This window comes from Stylophora pistillata, chromosome 1 (genome assembly GCF_964205215.1).
Source record: "Stylophora pistillata chromosome 1, jaStyPist1.2, whole genome shotgun sequence".
In the NCBI taxonomy this organism is placed as follows: domain Eukaryota; kingdom Metazoa; phylum Cnidaria; class Anthozoa; order Scleractinia; family Pocilloporidae; genus Stylophora; species Stylophora pistillata.
The window spans coordinates 26,346,646-26,366,659 of record NC_142519.1 but is presented as its reverse complement, the minus strand read 5'-3'; the positions used below and the strand labels follow the sequence as shown (position 1 = coordinate 26,366,659).

At 40.0% G+C, this 20,014-nt stretch overlaps 3 protein-coding genes across 3 annotated transcripts; 1 reads left to right on the top strand and 2 right to left on the bottom strand.

Moving 5' to 3' along the window:
* Positions 1-602: 602 nt before the first annotated feature.
* LOC111320593 (homeobox protein ceh-32) lies at positions 603-5,760 on the bottom strand. Its single transcript, XM_022923252.2, has 5 exons — positions 5,542-5,760; positions 5,303-5,409; positions 3,708-3,879; positions 2,796-2,989; positions 603-1,676 (listed from the first exon to the last, which is right to left on the bottom strand). Exons 1-5 carry the CDS (start codon positions 5,758-5,760, stop codon positions 1,400-1,402), a joined length of 969 nt encoding a protein of 322 aa, XP_022778987.1. The 3' UTR covers positions 603-1,399.
* A 464-nt stretch (positions 5,761-6,224) lies between these two features.
* LOC111320676 (GPI ethanolamine phosphate transferase 1) lies at positions 6,225-14,595 on the bottom strand. The gene is made up of 5 exons (XM_022923338.2): positions 14,215-14,595; positions 11,075-11,365; positions 10,252-10,614; positions 9,423-9,602; positions 6,225-8,954 (listed from the first exon to the last, which is right to left on the bottom strand). The coding sequence occupies exons 1-5, from the start codon at positions 14,567-14,569 to the stop codon at positions 7,282-7,284; spliced, it is 2,862 nt and encodes a 953-aa protein (XP_022779073.1). The 5' UTR covers positions 14,570-14,595; the 3' UTR covers positions 6,225-7,281.
* A 487-nt stretch (positions 14,596-15,082) lies between these two features.
* LOC111320658 (heat shock protein 70 B2) lies at positions 15,083-17,441 on the top strand. The gene has a single exon (XM_022923313.2). It carries the CDS (start codon positions 15,186-15,188, stop codon positions 17,136-17,138), a length of 1,953 nt encoding a protein of 650 aa, XP_022779048.1. The 5' UTR covers positions 15,083-15,185; the 3' UTR covers positions 17,139-17,441.
* The last annotated feature ends 2,573 nt before the right edge of the window (positions 17,442-20,014 follow it).

Genomic DNA, 20,014 nt, shown 5'->3' with positions numbered 1-20,014 from the left:
CGGAACGGAGATAGTTTCATTCGCTTGTAGAACGTGTTCGTGAGTGACACCCCGATAAAAAACGGCTGCAAAGGAGACCGCAACGAAGATCGCACTTTTTTATCACTATCTCAATCCAAATGTCTTTTAAAGGAACTAATGAAACTTTAAACGTTCAGTCATGAGAAAGTTTCAGGCCATTCTTCAAGCGCTCTTAGCACAGTGCAGCAGTGAATCTGGAACCTACACCTGCACCTTGGTGTAAACCATTACGTCACCCGCCAACTTCTTACGGACTTCTCGCAGACAACGAGGTAAGAGGAAATACTATTGTCAACGCACTAGTCTTTGTGGCCAGCTTAAAAAAAGCAGGGGATAGGGGTAGGGAGATAATGCGAGTGGGAGGCGTGATCGTTAAAAATACTATCACACCAATAGCCTACGTGTAGCCGTACCCACCGCCCAAGAAAAACGTTTCCTCCCCGTTTTTCTTGGGGGTGTGGGTAGCCTACACGTAGGCTATCACGCCAACCGCTTTGTCCGCTTACCAACCAGGCTAACACAGCACCACTTTGCCTGTTATGAGACCATGCTGATAGATGACAAGGACATTACAAAAGGAAAAAAATAAAGGTGACACAAACGTCTGTCTATTTTCAATACTAACACATAAAGCTAACAAAATGTAAACTGTAAATACACAAATCATCAATCCTCCGTCAATTTAAATTCAACAGTCTATAGTAGAAGTAAAAAAATCGACCCTCTGCTTTTCATTTGAAAAATAAAACACAACAATATAAAAACGTGAATTTTTTTTTTTAACAAACTATGGTCAAGACAGTCTCTTATGTTTCTGCGGTCGTTGTGCCTCGAGACATCTCGTGAGACTGATGAACGAATATTCAAATTTAAAACTGTCTAAATTGAAAAAGAATAAAACCTTCAAAACTGAACGATCGTTGATTATGAAAGGACTTATAATCACTACAACAATTACCGGAAGCACTGACATACAACACAAAAAAAAAAGGGGGGAGCAAGGCGGAACAAAACCTTCGATCAGGCCCTCACTATATTAGTGCTTCGGCACAAAAGTTCCTTCGCACGAGGGTAAGTAAGAGCCCTCGAGAAATGTAATTCAGCGAGATATCTGTACCTAGATCCTACCGTGTCACTGTAACTAAAATGTAGGTTCCTTACAATCGCTTGGCCGTGAAAGGTCTGGGTACGAGAATAGCATTGAAATTATTAGTACCAGACCTCCGGCAAAACTATCCTCGACTCGTCTCAAATTTTTCCGAGGGTGGACAAACGCGCTTATAGTGAGGGCCTACTTGCAAATTAGAACGTGGATATTCTATGGAAACCTCAGCCGATTGTCATCTTAAAAATTGGTTTTTATCTCTGTGACCTCAACTTAAGTCACATGAGATTCCGATAGGTACTCTTCGCCAGTTGGCTCAACGACGACTTCATTACCAGACCAATTGTACGAGGGTGGCCGTGAAAACTGAACGGGCAAGAATGCGGCAGGATGTACAGCGGGTAACCATGACAACTGATAGGGAACAGTAACATTTACAGGAACAACAGGCGCGGCAAACTGCGGAATACCATTCACCAGGGACACTCCTGGTAAGTCAGTCATGATGCTGCTCCAAATCACTTGAGGCGTTATATCAGCGATGTCAAATCTGTAGTTGACAAAAAGCTTTTCAGTGAGGTACCTCACAACCTTTGTCTCTGAGCGAGAGTAAGTGAAAGGCATTTCATATGAATATGACTTTTTTGCTTGCTGTAAATGTTACTTATTTTCAAAAGTTAGTCTTTGCACTTAGCTCCATTTTGGAAGTGAAGATTTCTAGAACTCGAAAGTTGTCTCTTCAGTACTTTAGATAGTAACGTCACAGTCGTATAGGACTTTTGTGCGGCGGCTGACACTGACAAAGTCGTTAAACTAGTTAGAACACGCATACAGGCAAATTAACCCTAAACTTAGTCAAGAGCTGTCTTTTCAGTGCTTGCATGTTTACATATCGCTTTCCGTATCGCTTTTCCAACTTGTTTTGTCCACTTTCAACAACACCAAAAAGATACTGCTGAGTTATTTTCTGTTGCTTAACCTACGCCTCATCTATTATGAATTGCGGTCGTTTCGCCAACGAGTTGTTTCGCCAACGTCTCGTTCGCCAACGTGTTAGGTTGATTCGCCAACGTGTTAGGTTGATTCGCCAACGTCCTATGTCGATTCGCCAACGTCCTACTGGTCAATTCGCCAACGTCATATATCCAAGAATAACGAAAAAAAAAAAAAGTTGGCGAATTGACCAGTAGGACGTTGGCGAATCGACATAGGACGTTGGCGAATCAACCTAACACGTTGGTGAACGAGACGTTGGCGAAACAACTCGTTGGCGAAACGACCGGATACCTCTATTATTGTTGATTAGTATATACTAAAACAATGGATAGCGTTGAAGGCGCACTCTGATTGGCTACTCAAACTCCGAATAACCTTCGCTACTGCACCCAAAAAAATTGATTGCTGCAGGAATTCAACGAGTTAAAATCATCCTTTTGTACTATATTATCCCTGTTCTAGTATATACCAGAACTATTCACCTCAGTTTGAAGGTAACTAGCGATGGATATTTTCCTTGCTACTTCGTGGTTCGGTAAAAAAACAACCGCTAGCCACCTCCGCTTCGGCGAATAGTTATAAATCATTACATCATCAGAAGGTATAGGCTACGTGTTACTCTGCACTAATACGACCAAATTTTTTCATTTATAACATTGCAATCGCTTGATACCTCAGAGGTTGTTCTTGCGCATGAGCTGCGTTGAGAGATGAAGCAGATACGCTTCTTTCTAATACAGCGACGTCTTTTCTCGCTTTTTGTCTTGTTCTCCGCTGCGAAATATTCTTCTTCTTCTTCTTCTTGGGACATTTTATTAAGCTGCGGTCTCGAAGACGTCTTCGGGCGTTGGCAAACCAGGTCTTTAGCTTAAACGAAAATAGCAGAAACAGTTCCGATTTTTTCCTATTTAATCTTTCGATTGTATTCATGTTCACAGCATGCGTCTTAAATTGCTTGATTGGGTTTACGCCATTCAAGGATAGTTTAATCGTGTCAGTTAGGGAGAAAGGCAATCAATTAAGTCGTCAAGTATCGCCAATCGGCGTGACTTACAGACGTTGATTTGCACAAGGACAACTCACGGTTAGGTCGTCGGAAAAATTCAGTTCTCAAGTAAATTGTTTAAGCTCGTCATTTGCACTTGGTTTTATGTTACCTAGCTTTTTGCTCCTTCGGCAGGGACGGCGAGGCCTGGGGAGGCTTGAAACAGTCCTCGGAAGCGCGAGTTAAAAACTGTTTGTTTGGGGGTATTAGGCCATATTCCCCCGGAAAACATTGAAATCGCGATCTCGGGGGATAATCTGCGGTGAAATGGATTTTTTTCATTTTTTTTCTCTTTCATTGTTCATATTTTTTCCGTACTTTATACGATAAGGTGAAGTACCCACGGCCCCCTTAGCTCTGCCGTCCCTAATAAGGAAGTCCGATGAAACCCCAAAGGATGGTGATAAGGAGACTAATGATGGCGTAACTCCTCTGAGTTTTCTACAGAAACTTAAAAAAGGGTCCTATATGATGTTGTGTGCAATTCTCAATCCCCGATTAGTATTTTTCTTTCTCTTTTTTTTAACCCTGATACGCTACCTGAGCTAAAGTAATTCCGTGTTGCTCAGCCAACATAAGTTTTTCAGTTGTGTCAGGGTAGGGATTCTTGATGCGTTGCATGAGCCACGCCTGCAGTGCTTTACTGGTTTCTTTGGGGATCCCTCTCTTTTTGCGAAAACCTGATGGGCAGATGCTCCGTGGAGGTGGGAATCTTTGGAAAACAAGTAAATCAAGCATACAGGATTTTCACACCTCGACCTGTCCGGTTGCTAATTGGTGCATGGCAGGGGTACAGGCTGCAATTTTTCCAGATTGAGCGGGTTGAGGGGTATTTGCTAGCGTTTTACTGACAACTGGGTGGGGGGGGAGGGGGAAGGGAGAGGAGGCAGGTTGTTTTATTGATACGAAGACGGACCAACGCATAAGAGGTCCTCCTTCAATGACTCCTTGATCATTACAACAGATACATGATACAGGCGAAACTCTCCATAACTGCGACCTTAGAGATAAAAAAGACAGCCGCTGTAGAGGGCTGGCCTTTGTAGGAAGGAAGAAAGCATAATCTGACATCTTTTTTCGTTTTCCCTTTTTTTTTTTTTTTTTTTGGTGAAGGGTAGAACAGTTCTATTCATATCCAATGGTAGTCGTTCCACTTTTGTGGACGTTTCTGTTATGGAAAGGTAGCCGTTTAAGAGGGGTTAAAATAGGAGTACCTTCAACCGGGAAGGAAAAAAGTAATTGCTGTAGCATGCCGGAGTGGGTTAGGGTTTACCAGCGCCATTGCTTACCGGGCAAGCTAAGTGTGACCTGCTTTCGTTCATTGAACACGACGTACGTTTTTCCTAGTAACATAGTGCAGTTTATCTGCTATTCGATCCGTAATATTAAGTGCATCAGATTAAATTTGAGAGAAAACATCCTGCGTACCACAAGAATAAAGGCAGTGCTTTACCGATAAACTGTGGTATATAAACTACCTATCGTCTGATCATAAAGATAAATAATTCTGGTAAAATGATATTGCGAAAATTAGTTACTGTAAATAATAATGGTAACTCAACTGTGAGGAACTATGATTTTTCTTCAATTCTTTTCGAATTGAAGTATTACACACGGTTTAAAAATTGGATTCTTTAGTGATGAATACACCGCGGATATCTCACTAAAATGATTCAACTATGCTCTTTCTGATTTACGTCCCGATTGTTCGAAGTGATTCGATCCCACTGAAGTTAATCTATATCTGGTTGACAAATCGTGGAGACGAAAATATTCTGCGCCCAGAAAGATTGATGAACACTGCAAGGTACTCCTGGACTTACAACATCAAATCGATCTACATCGTTTATCAATTCTAAACTGAATTCACAAAATAATTATTTCCTTTTTCTCCTTAAAGATATGATTGGAATGAAGTAAATCCTTGACACCTTAATGAAAGTCTTGTTGTAAATAGCAAATATGAAAAAACTATAAAGAGTTTCTAAATGAAAACCTATATATCAGTCATTTTCCAGAGTCTTTTAATCTCAAATAAACCAATCTTAAGTTTCGTTACGACTTCCTTTAAAACTCGAAGATGTACGGTGGGAATTTTCATCTTAATCTTATTAATCATACCAAGTTAAACAAACCTTTTTCTCACGCGAAATCTTTGGACTGCAGTTCTCGCTTTTGCCTCGTGTTCATGAGCTTCATCCCATATTTCAATAAGATCGTCGCCTTGAGAGAAAATCCCTTCCTGGATATGAACGAATTACCAGAAGAAATTAGAACGCGAAACTAACAACCTGCAACTGCTGGAAGGTACAACAAAACGCGTACAGCATTGAAGCGAAAACGAATTCTCTGTAAAAGATTACTGTCAAACTACCTCTATGAGCTTGTACACCGCTTGGACATCTTTTTTATGCCAGGCGAGTGCAATTTTTGCCCGATTGATTTCTTCATTCTCCTGAAATTCCGGACTGTTAGGAAGACCAAGCAGCAAATTCTCAACTTCAGCAAATTTTTTGCAATGAACAAGACGCTTTGCTCGCGTGCTCCAATATGTGATATTATTAGGACTAGCTACTTCGAATAACGGCTTCATGGTTATTGTCAAGCTGCATCTGCTAGTAAAAGTTGCCGCTCGATCAATGTATCAATGATTGCGGCAAAACTCGATTCGCGAGAATAGTGTCTTCCCATTGGTTGACAGTACGCAAAGGTGTCGATCATACCAGGCATGTGCTCGGGAAAGCTTACTTTGAGTGGAAAATTTGAAACGGTAACAATGGTAATAGGAATTAGAGAGTGAGGGACGGGGATGTTTAATGATAGACAGGAAAAATAAAAATAAGTTGTGGAGATTGAAGAAAGGGATATAAACCATGGAAAATTATGGATTGAATTAGGTAACTATAAAGGAGGTTGGGGGAAGGGTAAATGGATTAGATAAACGAGGAATGAGAAACAGAAAATAGAGAAGCAATCTGTTGATGGCATGGATTTGGAAACCTCGTAAAAATGTTTCAAGAATATTTTGCTTCATGCGTACCTACTGAACAAAATTGACAGGATTTGATAATATTTTATTCACAGTGATGCGACAAACAACCTCTGTTCGGTCGATAATTTAAGTGACGTTTAAGAGAAAACTTAAAAAATAAGACTAAAAAACAGAGCCCTATATTTGCTTGGTCACATGATAGAGCATACAAGGCGTCAACTCCAGTGAGTGATCAAGGCAGAATTTCTCCGAACAGTATCAACACAATATCAAGCAGACATGAGATGAGAATAAAGAAAAATATCAATTGGAGAATTATTAGTTGATCCAATACCGAATTCTCCAAACAAACATCATAGGAATTGTATGGCAGACAGTACTGAAGTAGAATTACTAAATGAGACTTCGGGAGTGGAAGAGTTAACTACTTGAAGTCAGGATTGCAATCCTAACAGCTAAAAATTACGCAGAAAGTGCGATGTATCTGCTGGAATTAAGAGCAAAGTGGTTGTTACTCATTTTAAGCGTCGTTAAGGACTGAAAAACTTTGAAATAAACTTAACGTCATTATGTTGCATCGATAGTTGTTTCTTAATTTTACTAGAGGGCCTCGTTGAAAATATTTGTTTATTGAAAATCTCATTGTTTAACAGAGCAGATACCTATCTTGATTTTCAAGCGTTAAGGATAAAATTTTCAAGAAAAATGTGTAAGCTTGAAAAGTTTTGGTCCTTTGTATTTCAAATTTCCCAAAGACAATGCGTTTGAAATTTCACCACCTTTATGCACCTGTTCCAACTTTTGACTATCCAATGTTCCTTTTGTTTCTGCAGTTATAAGTTACTATTTCATTATTTCACGATACTCAGTCATATCCTAAAGTTTCCTTACGGCTTGAGCCTACCGTACTTCAGGTCAGAACACATTCGGTGACAATTCACTTCGTGTGACATAGAATTTTTTTCATAAAAATCTGTATCTCCTTAACAGCATTCTTTCCTTAAAACAAGTCGCAGCGACGAGTTTTGCGGGTACTTACGGGTTGAACGAAAAAAGGGAGGGGGGAGCGATTTGGCGCGGGGAACCTGCTTCAGCATATTATGGCCTCGTGTGTTCTGCCTTTTAAGCTATTTTCTTGCTCGTCCTGAACGGTAGGGAAGCCCCTGTAAAGAGCCTAGCCAGACCGAATATTGGAAGCAAGAATATAATAAAAGCCATCATGATGACAAAGTGACTGATACTTGTTCCAATATCCAGCCAACTGCCGCTATCCTGCACAAGGAAAAAGAAATGCAGTCCCATTAAATCCGTCATCACTAGCACTACTAACACTAGACTTTGAACAGGGATCGAGAGCACTACGTGTATTGCGTCGAATGCGCATGTTACAATCACAAACGGAATGAGAACTTTACAGAGTAGTAAACTGCCCATAACAAAGGGCGAGAATACAGTCAAGAAGCAGTAAACGGACGCAGGGTCAAAGCTATTTATACTAGCAATGTTTCCTGTTCCAAAGAAGGCCACTACGATGAAGAAAACGAAAAAATAAGCGCAGCGAAGGTCCTCTAAAGTGAGTTTTCTCATCACAGGAGCGTCCATGCCTCTCGTAAGGGCCTTCCAAGCTGGCTGATAGGTGGTCGTGGAGCTGGCGTTGCTTAGTTGCGTTTCTAACAGCGCGTCGAGAGTTTTGCCAGAGAGTTTGTGTTCAGACAAAAGCCATGCACCCATAAGCAGCGACAGAACTAGCAAAAACAGGCTTTCGTAGGCAGTGCTCATCAACAGATACAATGAGGAAAACGCCATAGCTATACTCGACAGTCGTATCGTTAAATTACTCGAGTTGATCAGTGGTAACAGAAAGGATGACACAAGAATAGTCCAACTGCCAAGCTGGTTTACTAACGGGAGTCCGAGTTTTCGTTTTAAACTTGCTGCTGTACTGTTCACGATATAAATTGCTAGTGCCGTGAGTAGAGCTTGAAGGAGCAGGATTTTACACGATTTTGTTAATTCCGTGTTCATTAACTGAGATACGGTGGAAACGTAAAACAACAGCGAACAAAAAATGATCAAAGTTAAGAATCCTGCCGCAGTCACCAGGAAATAGTTGGCCTCACGTCCGACAACAGGTAGAAGAGGAAACACGGAAAGAGCAAAGCTAAGGCTCATCCAGCCTGCTACAGATGGCGTGCAAGTTTTGTACAATTGAGTGGTGAACGGCCACAGAGCAAGACACACAAGACCTACAGAGAGAATCTCTCGCCTGAAGAAGCTCATGACAAGAATCTCTAACGAGAAACTACCGAACAAAAAGGTAAATAGAACTCTATGCTGCAACTGTTTTTCACGGATATAGCTCCAGGCAGCTCTGACCACGTGAAGTCTCTTGGCAATGCGATTCCAAAATACTAAAGGCATTAAGCAGTAGCTATAATACATCCAAGGTGCTTTTTGAATAATTAAAAGAATCACCGCGAGAAAAGCGAGAACCAAAGTAGCGGTGTCCAGAGGCGCTGTCTTCACCAATGGCTGAAGGTTCTCTTTACCGAGTTTGGACGCCTCTTTGATGACTTCACTATGATCTTCGACAATCTGTAGGATGATGCATAATATCCATCCCAAAAATCCAAGAGTGACCACTAAATTTAAGAACACTCTGTCGTAGTTCTGGTAGTAATTGAGTCCCTCCAATGCAAGATTGATTAGATCTCTGCTTAGGCTCTCGGCTTCTTTATACTTCGTGGCTCGCATGAACTCTTTTATGTCGCGAATCATTCCTGTTTTCTTTGCACCTAAATAACAAACAGAACCAACGAAAAACATCTCAATTTCAAGTCAGTATTTGCAAAAGAACCAGGATGGGAGTCACTGCCAGGAAGAGTGAAGGGGGGTTGGGGGGGGGGGGGGGGGAAGGGGAGATTTTATGATTTTTTCCAGAGGGCTGATTAAGAGTGTGAGGTCTGTCATCATATTATTTATGATCAAATATAATTATACTAATATTAATCCTCTAACGTTGTTGTTGATCTGGTACAGACAAAGGGGTAACACTTGGAAAGTCAGCCTGGAACATTATCAGCTCAGTTGATAAAACCAAATTATCTTGTTGTACCCCCTCCCCCTCTCCCCACCACTGATGCCCCACCATTGTTTCTTTAGTAACCTACCCCCTTTATTTTTTTGTTAAGGCCTCCTGTCATGTTGGCACTAAGAAAATAAGAACCCCCTGCAGTATAAACCGAAAGTGTTAGGGATCATACCTGCCAAGGAAGAGAAGGGCTGAAACCACAGAGAAGTTTCCTTTCTGAACAATTCTTTCACATCATACTGAGCAAGAATCTGCTGTGAATTCATGAAGAGGTTTTCTGCCAGGTATTGCTCGGAGTTGTTGAGATAGTCCAATGGCAAAATTCCCACAGAGTTCAGAGGAAATGGAACACCTGATCAGAAAAGAAACTGTTATTATAAGAAAGGAATGAAAAGAAACTGTTATTATAAGAAAGGAATGAAAAGAACAGCATGCATGCAGAAAGAGGGGCAATGGGAGTGGGACCTAGTGGTTCCTAATAGTGGGTACAAAGCCCATATTTTTCCATGTGCCAATTGAAAGTTCTACCACTAACCTTCAGGAAGACTTGCAGCAATTTCAAATGTAGGTCATATGCTCAATTGTGACATGTTTGTACACTTGGAGGGAAATAACATCAAGAGTGGCAAAAAGACACTTGTGATCTTTTCAGCATGCAAGTTGTGTTTCACATAAGGTAAGGATATGTGCATTATCAACCAAGTAAGAGGTTATGATGGCAGGATTATACACTATACAACAGAGACAAAAATCATGCAAAATGAAAGCACAGGTGAGGAACAACCCCAATATCCAGCCATCTTTACTGGAAAAAGGTAAATTGATAAAGGGTTTATCCCATGGCAAAAGAAGAATAACTTATAATGATCATGCTGTGCAAAAAGCACCCTTCAGCAATGTTTTTCATTTATTTGTCAAGTCAATTGAAAATAGGAAAATGAAAATTTTTCAATAGAAAGAGAGCTGTTTGAGCTGATGAATTTTGTTAAATACAAACCCACCAATCAGAGAAGTCATCAGCGGTGCAATATCAGCTTGATTGACATCTATTCTCTTCAGATGACCAAGATTCCACCTTATTGTTTCCTCCACAATATCGACACTGCGTACAGGAGCCATTGGTCCTTGTACACCAGCCCCCCAAGCTACTAAGGGCGTCAGTGTTTCATGAGGATGTCCTGCCCCATGGGACCCCCAGTTAGTCATACCATGATCAGCTGTCAACACGAATGCTGTTCCATGATCATGACCATAAAATTCTTCAATTACATTTTCCATCTCTTTTACCCCTTTGTCCACAACAGCAATATTCCTGAGATATTCTTTGGAGGTTGGTCTGTGTGCATGGCCATTGGTGTCAATTCCTGAAAATAATCACAGAAGTCAGACGATACTTTTTGCCCTGATAAAATCTAGGTAGACCTGATATGCTATAGTTTTTACAAAACCGTGCTGCCCCTTAAGGTGGTTTAATTGGTTTATTACTAAGAATATCAAAAAGCATCACCCAAGAATCCTGTGAACCACGAAGTGGTTATCATCTATAAAGTGTACAACTATTAAAATCCAGTGACACTATAAGCTGACTTGATTAGTTTTTAAATAAAATATTTCAAGAAAGTTAAAAGTGTTGTTATGGTAACTAAGAAAGATCAATGACTATTTGAATGTGTAGTACAGTATTTAGAGGTTTTTAAATCCTGAAACCTCATGGGATACTACCTTACAACTACTTGACCACAAATAAAACAAAACAAAAGAAGATACTTTGTACCTTACAGGCAAGAAGTGCAGGAGTTGTTATTGTTTAAGGAAGGCACCTACCTAGAAGGTGAAAGAAAAATACAATTTTCTCCTCATGAAGCATCCTCTTCAAAGTTTCATTATTTCTTGCAGCACTGAAGAAGTTTCTTACTTCATTAAACACCCAAGTGTCAAGCTTAGCAGCATCCTCATTTGCAAAATCTTCTGCAACATCTTCATACATGGATGTAAAAACATGGTCACCACTGGCCCCCTTTGCAAACATTGGTAGGATATCAGGACTTCCCCAAGCCCATGTGTATCTGCTTTCATTAAAAGTAGAATCAAACTCCACTGGGTTCTCTTTCCAACCTAGAAAAAGGAAACAGCATCAAATAATAGGGTGAATAATCTGTGCCTGTTGTCCTTCTGTAACATTTCTAATAGAATTGGAATTTGGGCGAGACCTAAACTCTTTGACACCTAAGAGTGATTAGCAGCTAATTTCTCCTTACAATATCACCCTTAAATCAAACATTAAGGTCATGAGAATAAAGAAAATGATCAACAACTAAAGAAGCTCTTGATTGTCAAACAAATTCTCCTTCTCTGCACCTTAGGAAACATATAGAAAATAGAATAGAGAGAACCATACTGACATCAGGGTTACTAGCAAACTACTGTGTAAATCAATGGCATTATCTGGGATAATTTTATCCTTACTGATGCCATTGATTCACCAAAGCTCAGATTTGTAAAGTTTAATTTTATCAGTGGTTTTAGGCCTCCATCCAAATCTAATACTTTTTAAACATGTTGAAATATATTTTAAAACTTATTTGAAGAGTTTGGATGGCGACATCCATAGAGATTGAAATAGCTCCAGCCAACCTCTAGCCTGCATGGCTGGTGTATAATGAGGGAAGAGAAGGGGTAAACTAGGCCTTTTGCAACCATGATCTCAAAATCAGTTCTCCTTACTGTCTGCTATATATTTCTTATAATTACACCTTTGAGAATTTGGTGTTCAATCAAACAACATTGTTTGATGTTTATTATGCTATTCTTTCTTTTCATAATGTCTGCTTGACAATGTTTAGATATTGTTAAGAGAAAATACTTGTTAATCACTCCACGGAGTGAAAAAACTGACTCAGGGAGGAAGCCCAAGCGTTGAAATATTGGCAGGAATAGCTACAAGAGGCCCGTTGTTGTTTTTTTGTTTGTTTGTTTTATCTTCACCTCACTTGATGCTGGAAAATAAAATCCTTATTGATAAGAATTTGTTTATTTGCTCTGATTGGTCAGGTATAAATAAGAAATCATGACATCTTGATTTGAATTGCAGGTGTCCCAAATCTTCATTTTGAGTAACTTGTTCAAGAAACTTCATTCATTGGAAGGAAACCTTTCAAAAATGCAAGTCAATCAAGGAGAAAAGATTTGGAATCAAACGCTGCTGTTTGAAGGAGATGCTCGAAGACGTAAACAAGTTTTGCAATAGCACTAATTCATAATGTACAAGTTAATATTTAGGAGGAATACAAGAAAGGTCTATGGATTAGCGACAACTTCAAGTTAATCAACCCTTTAACTCCCAGAAGTGACTGACAAGTAACCTCTCCTTACAATATCCGTAATTATCATATGGCTGTGTCTCACTAGGACTGGGAACTACTGAATTCACGAATTTGATTGGCTGAAATCAATATTGAAAACGGTCTAGATTTTCCCATCTAGACCGGCATCTAGACCAGTCTAGAAAAAAAAGGTACAAAGAATATAAAAAATTGGCATATACTGTAAGACACAGCCATATAATAAACATCTTATTAGTCAGTCTGTATGGGAGAATCTTGACCTCAGTCACTGGTACAGACCTCACTGCATTCGGTCTGTACTAGCGACCTCAGCCAAGATTCTCCCATACAGACCTCCCGCTCAGTTAATAAGAACTAAACAATGTAGCAAACAGGTGATAAGAATACTCAAATGTATCATGTTCGAGTTGCTGTCTTGATCTAACACAAAATTCTTGTAAGACATTTACAAGGAAATGTGTAGCAGCCAGAGAGGATAATTAACAATCAGATCTTGGGAGTTAAAAGGTTCAGCAGAAACAACAATGCTCCACTAAACAAATCAATGTATTATTAAGTGTTTGCTTAATATCAAGTGCAAGTTCTGTCCATCATAAATTTAATACTGAAATTATCACTGTTTTTACACATGTAAATACAAAGTTCTTCCCATGTTCTTACTGCAGGTCAATCTTGTTCTCATCCTAAAGCAAACCTACGAAAGCTTAGCAGTTTGCAATTGGATCCTGTATTCTTTGACTACTTAACAAATTTTGGAAAGGAAGAGTAAAATGGTTCACTTATGCCATATATGGGTGACAGAGTCACAACATTCATTAGCGAGAATATTGAAATAAGTGTGATTAATTATAATATCAAACACAACAAATATATGAAATTCAATTATCTGAACTGCGGTTATAGAAACGTATTTGTGCACGATCCTCACAGTAAATAGCACTATTTAAGCAATAGTGTTTAAATAGTGCTCTTTACTGCAAGGATCATGCACAAATACATTAAATTATTATATATTGCCCACCTGAAAGCAAAATTGAAAAAAATACAGATTAAGTCATACCTAAACCAAGATATTTTTTTCCTTTGGGGAAAAAACAAATGGATGAAGTTTTAATTTTGTCAGAAACTAAGCTTCTGACTTCTAACAGAGCCAAAGTGTTATAAAGCTACTGTAACCATAGTTTCGCTTTATTTAATCCCCTCGATTAACTATGATTAACTACGCTGTAACAGTAAAGATATGCAAATGACATATCATTTGCCAAAACAACAATACAGGGTCTTTCTCAATGCAGAGTGAGAAATGATAATGAAATTGCTCGTCAGAGGGATCTTCTAATTACAATCTTCCCAAAGTTGGTTTCGAAAGTAACTGCTATTTTCATAGTCCAATCATAGGTCTTACTAATGGGTAGTTCTCCCAGCTAAAAGTGAAAGAAGGGTTGAGATCAAAGAGCTTCCTGTTTCATGTCTATCTGTATCATGGACATCACTCTAAATAATAGCAACTTCTCTCCAAACCTCAGGCTTGTAAGGGTGTTATATTCTCACTAAATACTGACGATAAGACGTGATAAGTATAAGGCTTAAGGCTGTACTACAAGCAACTTCATCACGAACCTTTGGCCACGGCGCTAACATCTTCATAGAACCCAGCAATGAGAGCAACATGTCCAGGCCGAGACTCTGTGGGTACTCGTGTGTGAGAGACACCCCAACTAGCTTTCGTTTCGATTAAATCCCTTAAATATGGTGCGCGAGTTTTTCCGTGTTCGTCAAGTTCATAAAATTTGTCTGCTCGTAATCCATCGGCAACAAATAAAACCAACCGCTTAGCGGGCGCTTTTAGAGTCGATTGGTAAGGGATCATACCATGAACTAGGGGAGAAGTAAAATAAATATCGAATATAGACGCAAGATAGTTAATATGGACCAGTATTCCTAACACTAAGAGAGATAATTGCGCTGCCGCCATGTTGGTTTAGAAACATATGTGGCATCTTACACCACATACCCACTCACGCCGATCGCGATGAAGAGGTGGGAGGCTGGACCGAGAGGAAAATATTTGGAGAAATTTGGGATTAAAAAGTTGCGAATAACCAAACTACACTTGACGTTCAGGGAAACCTCCCAAATAGACTCTGATATTACTCATATTCCCTATAATCTATAACTCTACTTGGTTGAGAAGTAGATTAAAGTTCCTTTCTCACGGCTCAAGCACAATTTTTCTTTTACACAAACGAACTGAAACATGATCTCCCCTATGGCATGAATCCATCTGAAACCGAAAACGGAATGATTAAAGCATCGTCAAGAGCTTTGTTAAAATAAGAAAGTTATTCCGATCACTGATTGTTAGGCTCATAAATATGTTTAACCAAAAGCAAAACAGATTTGATTGGCTGTTCTCCAAAAAATGATGTAAGCAGTAATCATTCTATTCTTAGGAATCTTGTGCACAGTTTTCTCATTGAATGAGTGATATAAATAAGAGATCGTTTGGTGACGAGGTTTACATTTTGTCGAAATTGAAAAAAGCTCGGCAATAACGAAGAGTAGAAGAAAATCCTCAAAAGCTACAGAAGATGTCAGACGAATTGGCTCTCGCGATTGGTATCGACCTTGGAACAACTTATTCCTGTGTTGGAGTCTTTCAACATGGTAAAGTTGAGATCATCGCGAACGACCAAGGAAATCGAACGACCCCTAGCTATGTCGCCTTCAGTGAAGAGGAGCGCTTGATAGGCGATGCAGCCAAGAATCAGGCAACTCTCAACCCAAACAATACAATCTTTGATGCCAAGAGACTTATTGGTAGGAAATTCAACGACCCCCTGGTTCAATCCGACAGAAAAAATTGGCCTTTCGAAGTAGTCAACGAGGGTGGGAAACCAAAAGTGCGCGTGCAGTACAAAGGCTCGGGGAAAAATTTTACACCAGAGGAGATCAGTGCCATGGTCCTGACCAAGATGAAAGAGGTAGCCGAAGCTTACCTGGGACAGACTATTAAGGATGCTGTTGTCACAGTACCAGCTTACTTCAACGATTCACAGCGACAGGCCACCAAAGATGCTGGAACTATAGCCGGGCTGAATGTCATAAGAATCATTAATGAGCCCACCGCCGCCGCCCTCGCGTACGGTTTGGAGAAAAACCTCATCGGTGAAAAGAACGTGTTGATTTTCGACCTTGGAGGAGGTACCTTTGACGTCTCTGTGCTAACCATCGACGAAGGGTCATTCTTCCAGGTCCTCTCCACAGCTGGCAACACCCATCTTGGGGGAGAAGATTTCGACAATCGCATGGTGGACTATTTTGTGTCAGATTTCAAGCAGAAACACAAAAAAGATCTCAAAACCAACCCAAAATCCTTGCGTCGCCTGAAGACCGCCTGCGAAAGAGCCAAGAAAACTCTTTCGTCAAACAGCCAGGCTAATGTAGAGATCGATTCACTGTTTGAGGGAATTGATTTTTATTCCAGGATAACCCGCGCCAAATTTGAAGAGCTCTGTATGGATCTGTTCCGTTCATGCCTCGGCCCAGTGGAAACTGCCCTTGCCGATGCAAAGCTTGACAAACGTAAAATCCATGACGTGGTTCTCGTTGGAGGATCTACAAGAATCCCAAAGGTACAAAGTCTATTGGAAGAATTTTTCGAAGGAAAACAGCTGAACAAATCAATCAACCCCGACGAGGCCGTGGCGTATGGTGCCGCTATCCAGGCAGCGGTCTTGTCCGGAGACAGACCTTCCGAACTCAGGGATATCCTGCTACTCGACGTTGCTCCCTTGAGTCTCGGGATTGAAACTGCCGGTGGGGTAATGTCCACTATAATTGAACGCAATACAAAGATCCCAGCGCAAGTTTCTAGGTCGGAGTTCTCAACTTACTCAGACAATCAGCCAGCTGTTACCATCCAGGTGTTTGAAGGGGAACGTGCCTTCACAAGAGACAACAATCAACTGGGACGATTTGATCTGAATGGAATCCCTCCTGCGCCAAGAGGTGTGCCCAGGATCGAGATCTCCTTTGATGTTGACGCCAACGGGATCTTAACTGTGTCCGCCAAGGATCAGAGCACTGGTAAGAGCAACAACATCACTATCACCAACGACAAGGGAAGGCTGTCCAAAACGGACATCGACCGCATGGTGAAGGAAGCGGAGATGTTCAAGGAAGAAGACGAGAAGCAACGCGACAAGGTGAATGCAAGAAACAACCTGGAGAGCTATGCACACCAAGTCAAACAAGCCGTAGAAGATCCGAAAAATGATCCCAAGCTTGATCCTGAAGATAAGAAGATAGCGAAGAACAAGGCCCAAGAAGTGATTGCTTGGTTGGAACGCAATCAAGAAGCTGAAAAAGGGGAGTATGAAGAAAAGCAAAGAGATCTACAGCAAGTGTGTTCACCAATCATGTCCAAGGTAAAAGAACAGGAGACCCCGGAACAAGGGCGGGGAAACAGCTGTGGCAATGGACCTTCGAGTGCAATGCCTGCCCCTAACAAATATAATTCTAAAATCGAAGAAATTGATTGACTGAACGCTCCTAAGGAGTGTTATTATTTGGCATAGTCTAGTTGGCATAGACTTTAAAAATATTTTAAATTAGTTTTTGATAGTTAGTTTTAGATCAAATCACGAACTATAGTGGGAGATTGGATAACAAACATTATGAATAACTAAGGTTTGGAAAATTTCTTTTTGTAGTACAAGAAACGATTTTGTATTTAATTTAGGTTTCTCGAATCTAGTTTCGCCTATCGGGCATGTTATTCGTGTCACGCATAGCGACTCGTTGCATATGTTTTCAGTTTCCATTAAAGGTAGTTTGACACCAAACTTCTTTCGTGATCTGTGAGATATATTGAAAGAGGTGCCAAGAATGTTAGTAGTGGGAAAGATCTTCGATGATGTAAAATAAAACCAATCAACACATGAATATATGAGAATACATCAAAAAAACATATTCATTTCGAGCGTTACCAAAACTTTGAAGAAAACTATTTTACTTTCCACTATCCTCAAATTGATTGGATGAATCGACCTTCATTTTCGCTGCGTATATGACGCACTTTCCTTTTAACAAGTAGAGCGTGACTATAAGCGTGACTAGGCGTGATTCACTGATGTAAGCGCACATAGCCATATGGGCTGTGCGATCTACTGCTTCTGCTTCTGAAAGAAATCCTCACTTGTGTTGCGTTTGTAAGTACAGTCCCGAGTTGTAAGATCAAATGTTTATAATGGAACCTGGACTGGACCTAATTTACTTTCCAACATAGAGGGATAGGGTAAACCTAAAAATAATCTGAGGCGCTGATTGACCTTCTGAGCGTCAGCTTTCGCTTGTAGTGTCACGTGACTTACGATGTAAACAAACCTCCAAAGTTCGGACTTTGGTTTCACCCACGTGTACGAACTTGTAGTTGCTATTTCAGATTTCCGTTCCCATAGCTGGTTTCTTCCATGTCTTTAAAATTCGAATATCGAATAGAACATCTGTTCTTACCCACTTACTGTACGTGGTCGGACCACGAGTCTCATATATTGGTAAAAAAAAAACACCCGAAAGTTCGGACCCTATATATGCGGCTTTAACACTCCTTAAAAAAAAATTCGAATATCGAAAAGAAGATCATAAGGGTCAAAATGTCGCTTCAGAAGAACACTAGCGACTTCAAGGCTAAGAATGTGGCAGAACTGTTGAAATGTCTTGTCGTTGTTATTTCCTAGTTCAAAAATAGAAGGAAGCCTTTCGAAATATTTACTATCCTTTCAGAATAGTAAACATGAGTTTAAGGGAGTTTGATGCTAGATTGTACCCGTAATTTATTTTTGGTACACCATGGACTGCTGCAGACAAAGAAAAAAAACTCTTGTGGTCTCTTGAGACCTTTAAATAGGAATTTTGGACTTCTTTCTATTTTTGAACTAGGAAATAACAACAATAAGACAATTCAACATTTCGGAAGACAACGCACCGCTAGCGATCTGCCTTGAGACGTACCTGTTGCTGAGAATTTCTAAGTGCATTGCACAATGCATCAGAAATTCTTGCCACCACGTCATCGTTGGAAGCCATGTTGAGAGAGATCGACGTTGAGTGTTGGTCCGGGGCTCGAACCCTCGACCTCCCGCGCAACAGTCCAGTGCTCTATCCATTGAGCTAACCGGGAGGCAGTTAACTCATCGTAGCAAATGAGCGGGAAAACAGGCCACGTGGTTGTTACGTCTCCCTACCAAATTAGGTAAATAATCAATTTTGCGCTAAATAACCAATTTTCCATGATTTTGGTTATTTAGCGAATAACCAATTTTCAGTTTTGGTTATTTACAAATAACCAATTTCCGGTTTTGGTTATTTATCCCATAACCAATTTTCAGTTTTGGTTATTTAGCAAATAACCAATTTTCAGTTTTGGTTATTTAGCAAATAACCAATTTTCAGTTTTGGTTATTTAGCAAATAACCACTTTGCAATTTTGGTTATTTAGCAAATAACCACATTCATGTTTTGGTTATTTGCTAAATAACCAATGTCTCGTTTTGGTTATTTATAAATAACCAATGTCTCATTGTGGTTATTTATAAATAACCAAACTGCAATGTGGTTATTTACATATAACCATACTTGTTTTGGTTATATACAAATAACCACTCTAAATAATAAAAATACATTTGGTGCCCCATAGGGGTTTTCGCCGCAGATCGTTCAAGGTAAATTTTGGGTCATCCTCGGTGTTAAAACCTGACGAGGTTTTCTTTGTTTCATGAGGTATAGTTTTGCTGTACGCTATTGTTTATAATGTTTTGTTGTCTTTGTTTTACGTCACTCGTGAGCTTCACAGGTTTTTACACCGAGGATGAGCCCAAATTTAACTTGCTTCTGTGTTTGTCTGCTTCACGTTCATCAGATGCCTTTCTTTTGCGATTGAGCCGCATCACTTATGCACGGCACGCAATGTTTCAACTGACAAATAGTGTTATAAACAGAAAAACCGATAGACTTACCTTTTCTTTACTGGCAACAGCTGATATTGGATCAGGATACTGTTTTGTTGGACCATTTCCACCAACAAAGTGTACACTTCAAATTAACTATCCTTCGTACAAAACGAACGAGTCACCGCGATGACATGCAGTAATCCACCTTTTCCGTCTCTCAGTTTTGTCTAACTGCCCCAGGAAAATGGAAAAACTTAACTGGATCATCATTTGAATTTCTTTTCCGTCTCTCAGTTTTGTTTAACTGCCCCAGGAAAATGGAAAAACTTAACTGGATCATCATTTGAATTTCTTTTCCAAGACTGGGGGTATCGGGAATCATTAGAAGTACAAGTACCATAAGCACATCGTTTTGTCGTAACCATTTCGTTTACAGCCTTTTATATATATACGGTTCGAACTTTCGG

Excerpts from the sequence above, each read along its gene's own strand:
- LOC111320676 (XM_022923338.2), bottom strand. The coding sequence starts at position 14,569 with ATGGCGGCAGCGCAATTATCTCTCTTAGTGTTAGGAATACTGGTCCAT. Across the intron at positions 10,615-11,074 it reads ATTTTTCTTTCACCTTCTAG|GAATTGACACCAATGGCCAT; the intron begins GTAGGTGCCTTC and ends GATTATTTTCAG. Across the intron at positions 9,603-10,251 it reads GCTGATGACTTCTCTGATTG|GTGTTCCATTTCCTCTGAAC; the intron begins GTGGGTTTGTAT and ends TTTTCTGATCAG.
- LOC111320658 (XM_022923313.2), top strand. The coding sequence starts at position 15,186 with ATGTCAGACGAATTGGCTCTCGCGATTGGTATCGACCTTGGAACAACT.
- LOC111320593 (XM_022923252.2), bottom strand. The coding sequence starts at position 5,760 with ATGAAGCCGTTATTCGAAGTAGCTAGTCCTAATAATATCACATATTGG. Across the intron at positions 3,880-5,302 it reads AGATTTCGCGTGAGAAAAAG|ATTCCCACCTCCACGGAGCA; the intron begins GTTTGTTTAACT and ends TGTTTTCCAAAG. Across the intron at positions 2,990-3,707 it reads ACGGAATTACTTTAGCTCAG|CTAAAGACCTGGTTTGCCAA; the intron begins GTAGCGTATCAG and ends TTTTCGTTTAAG.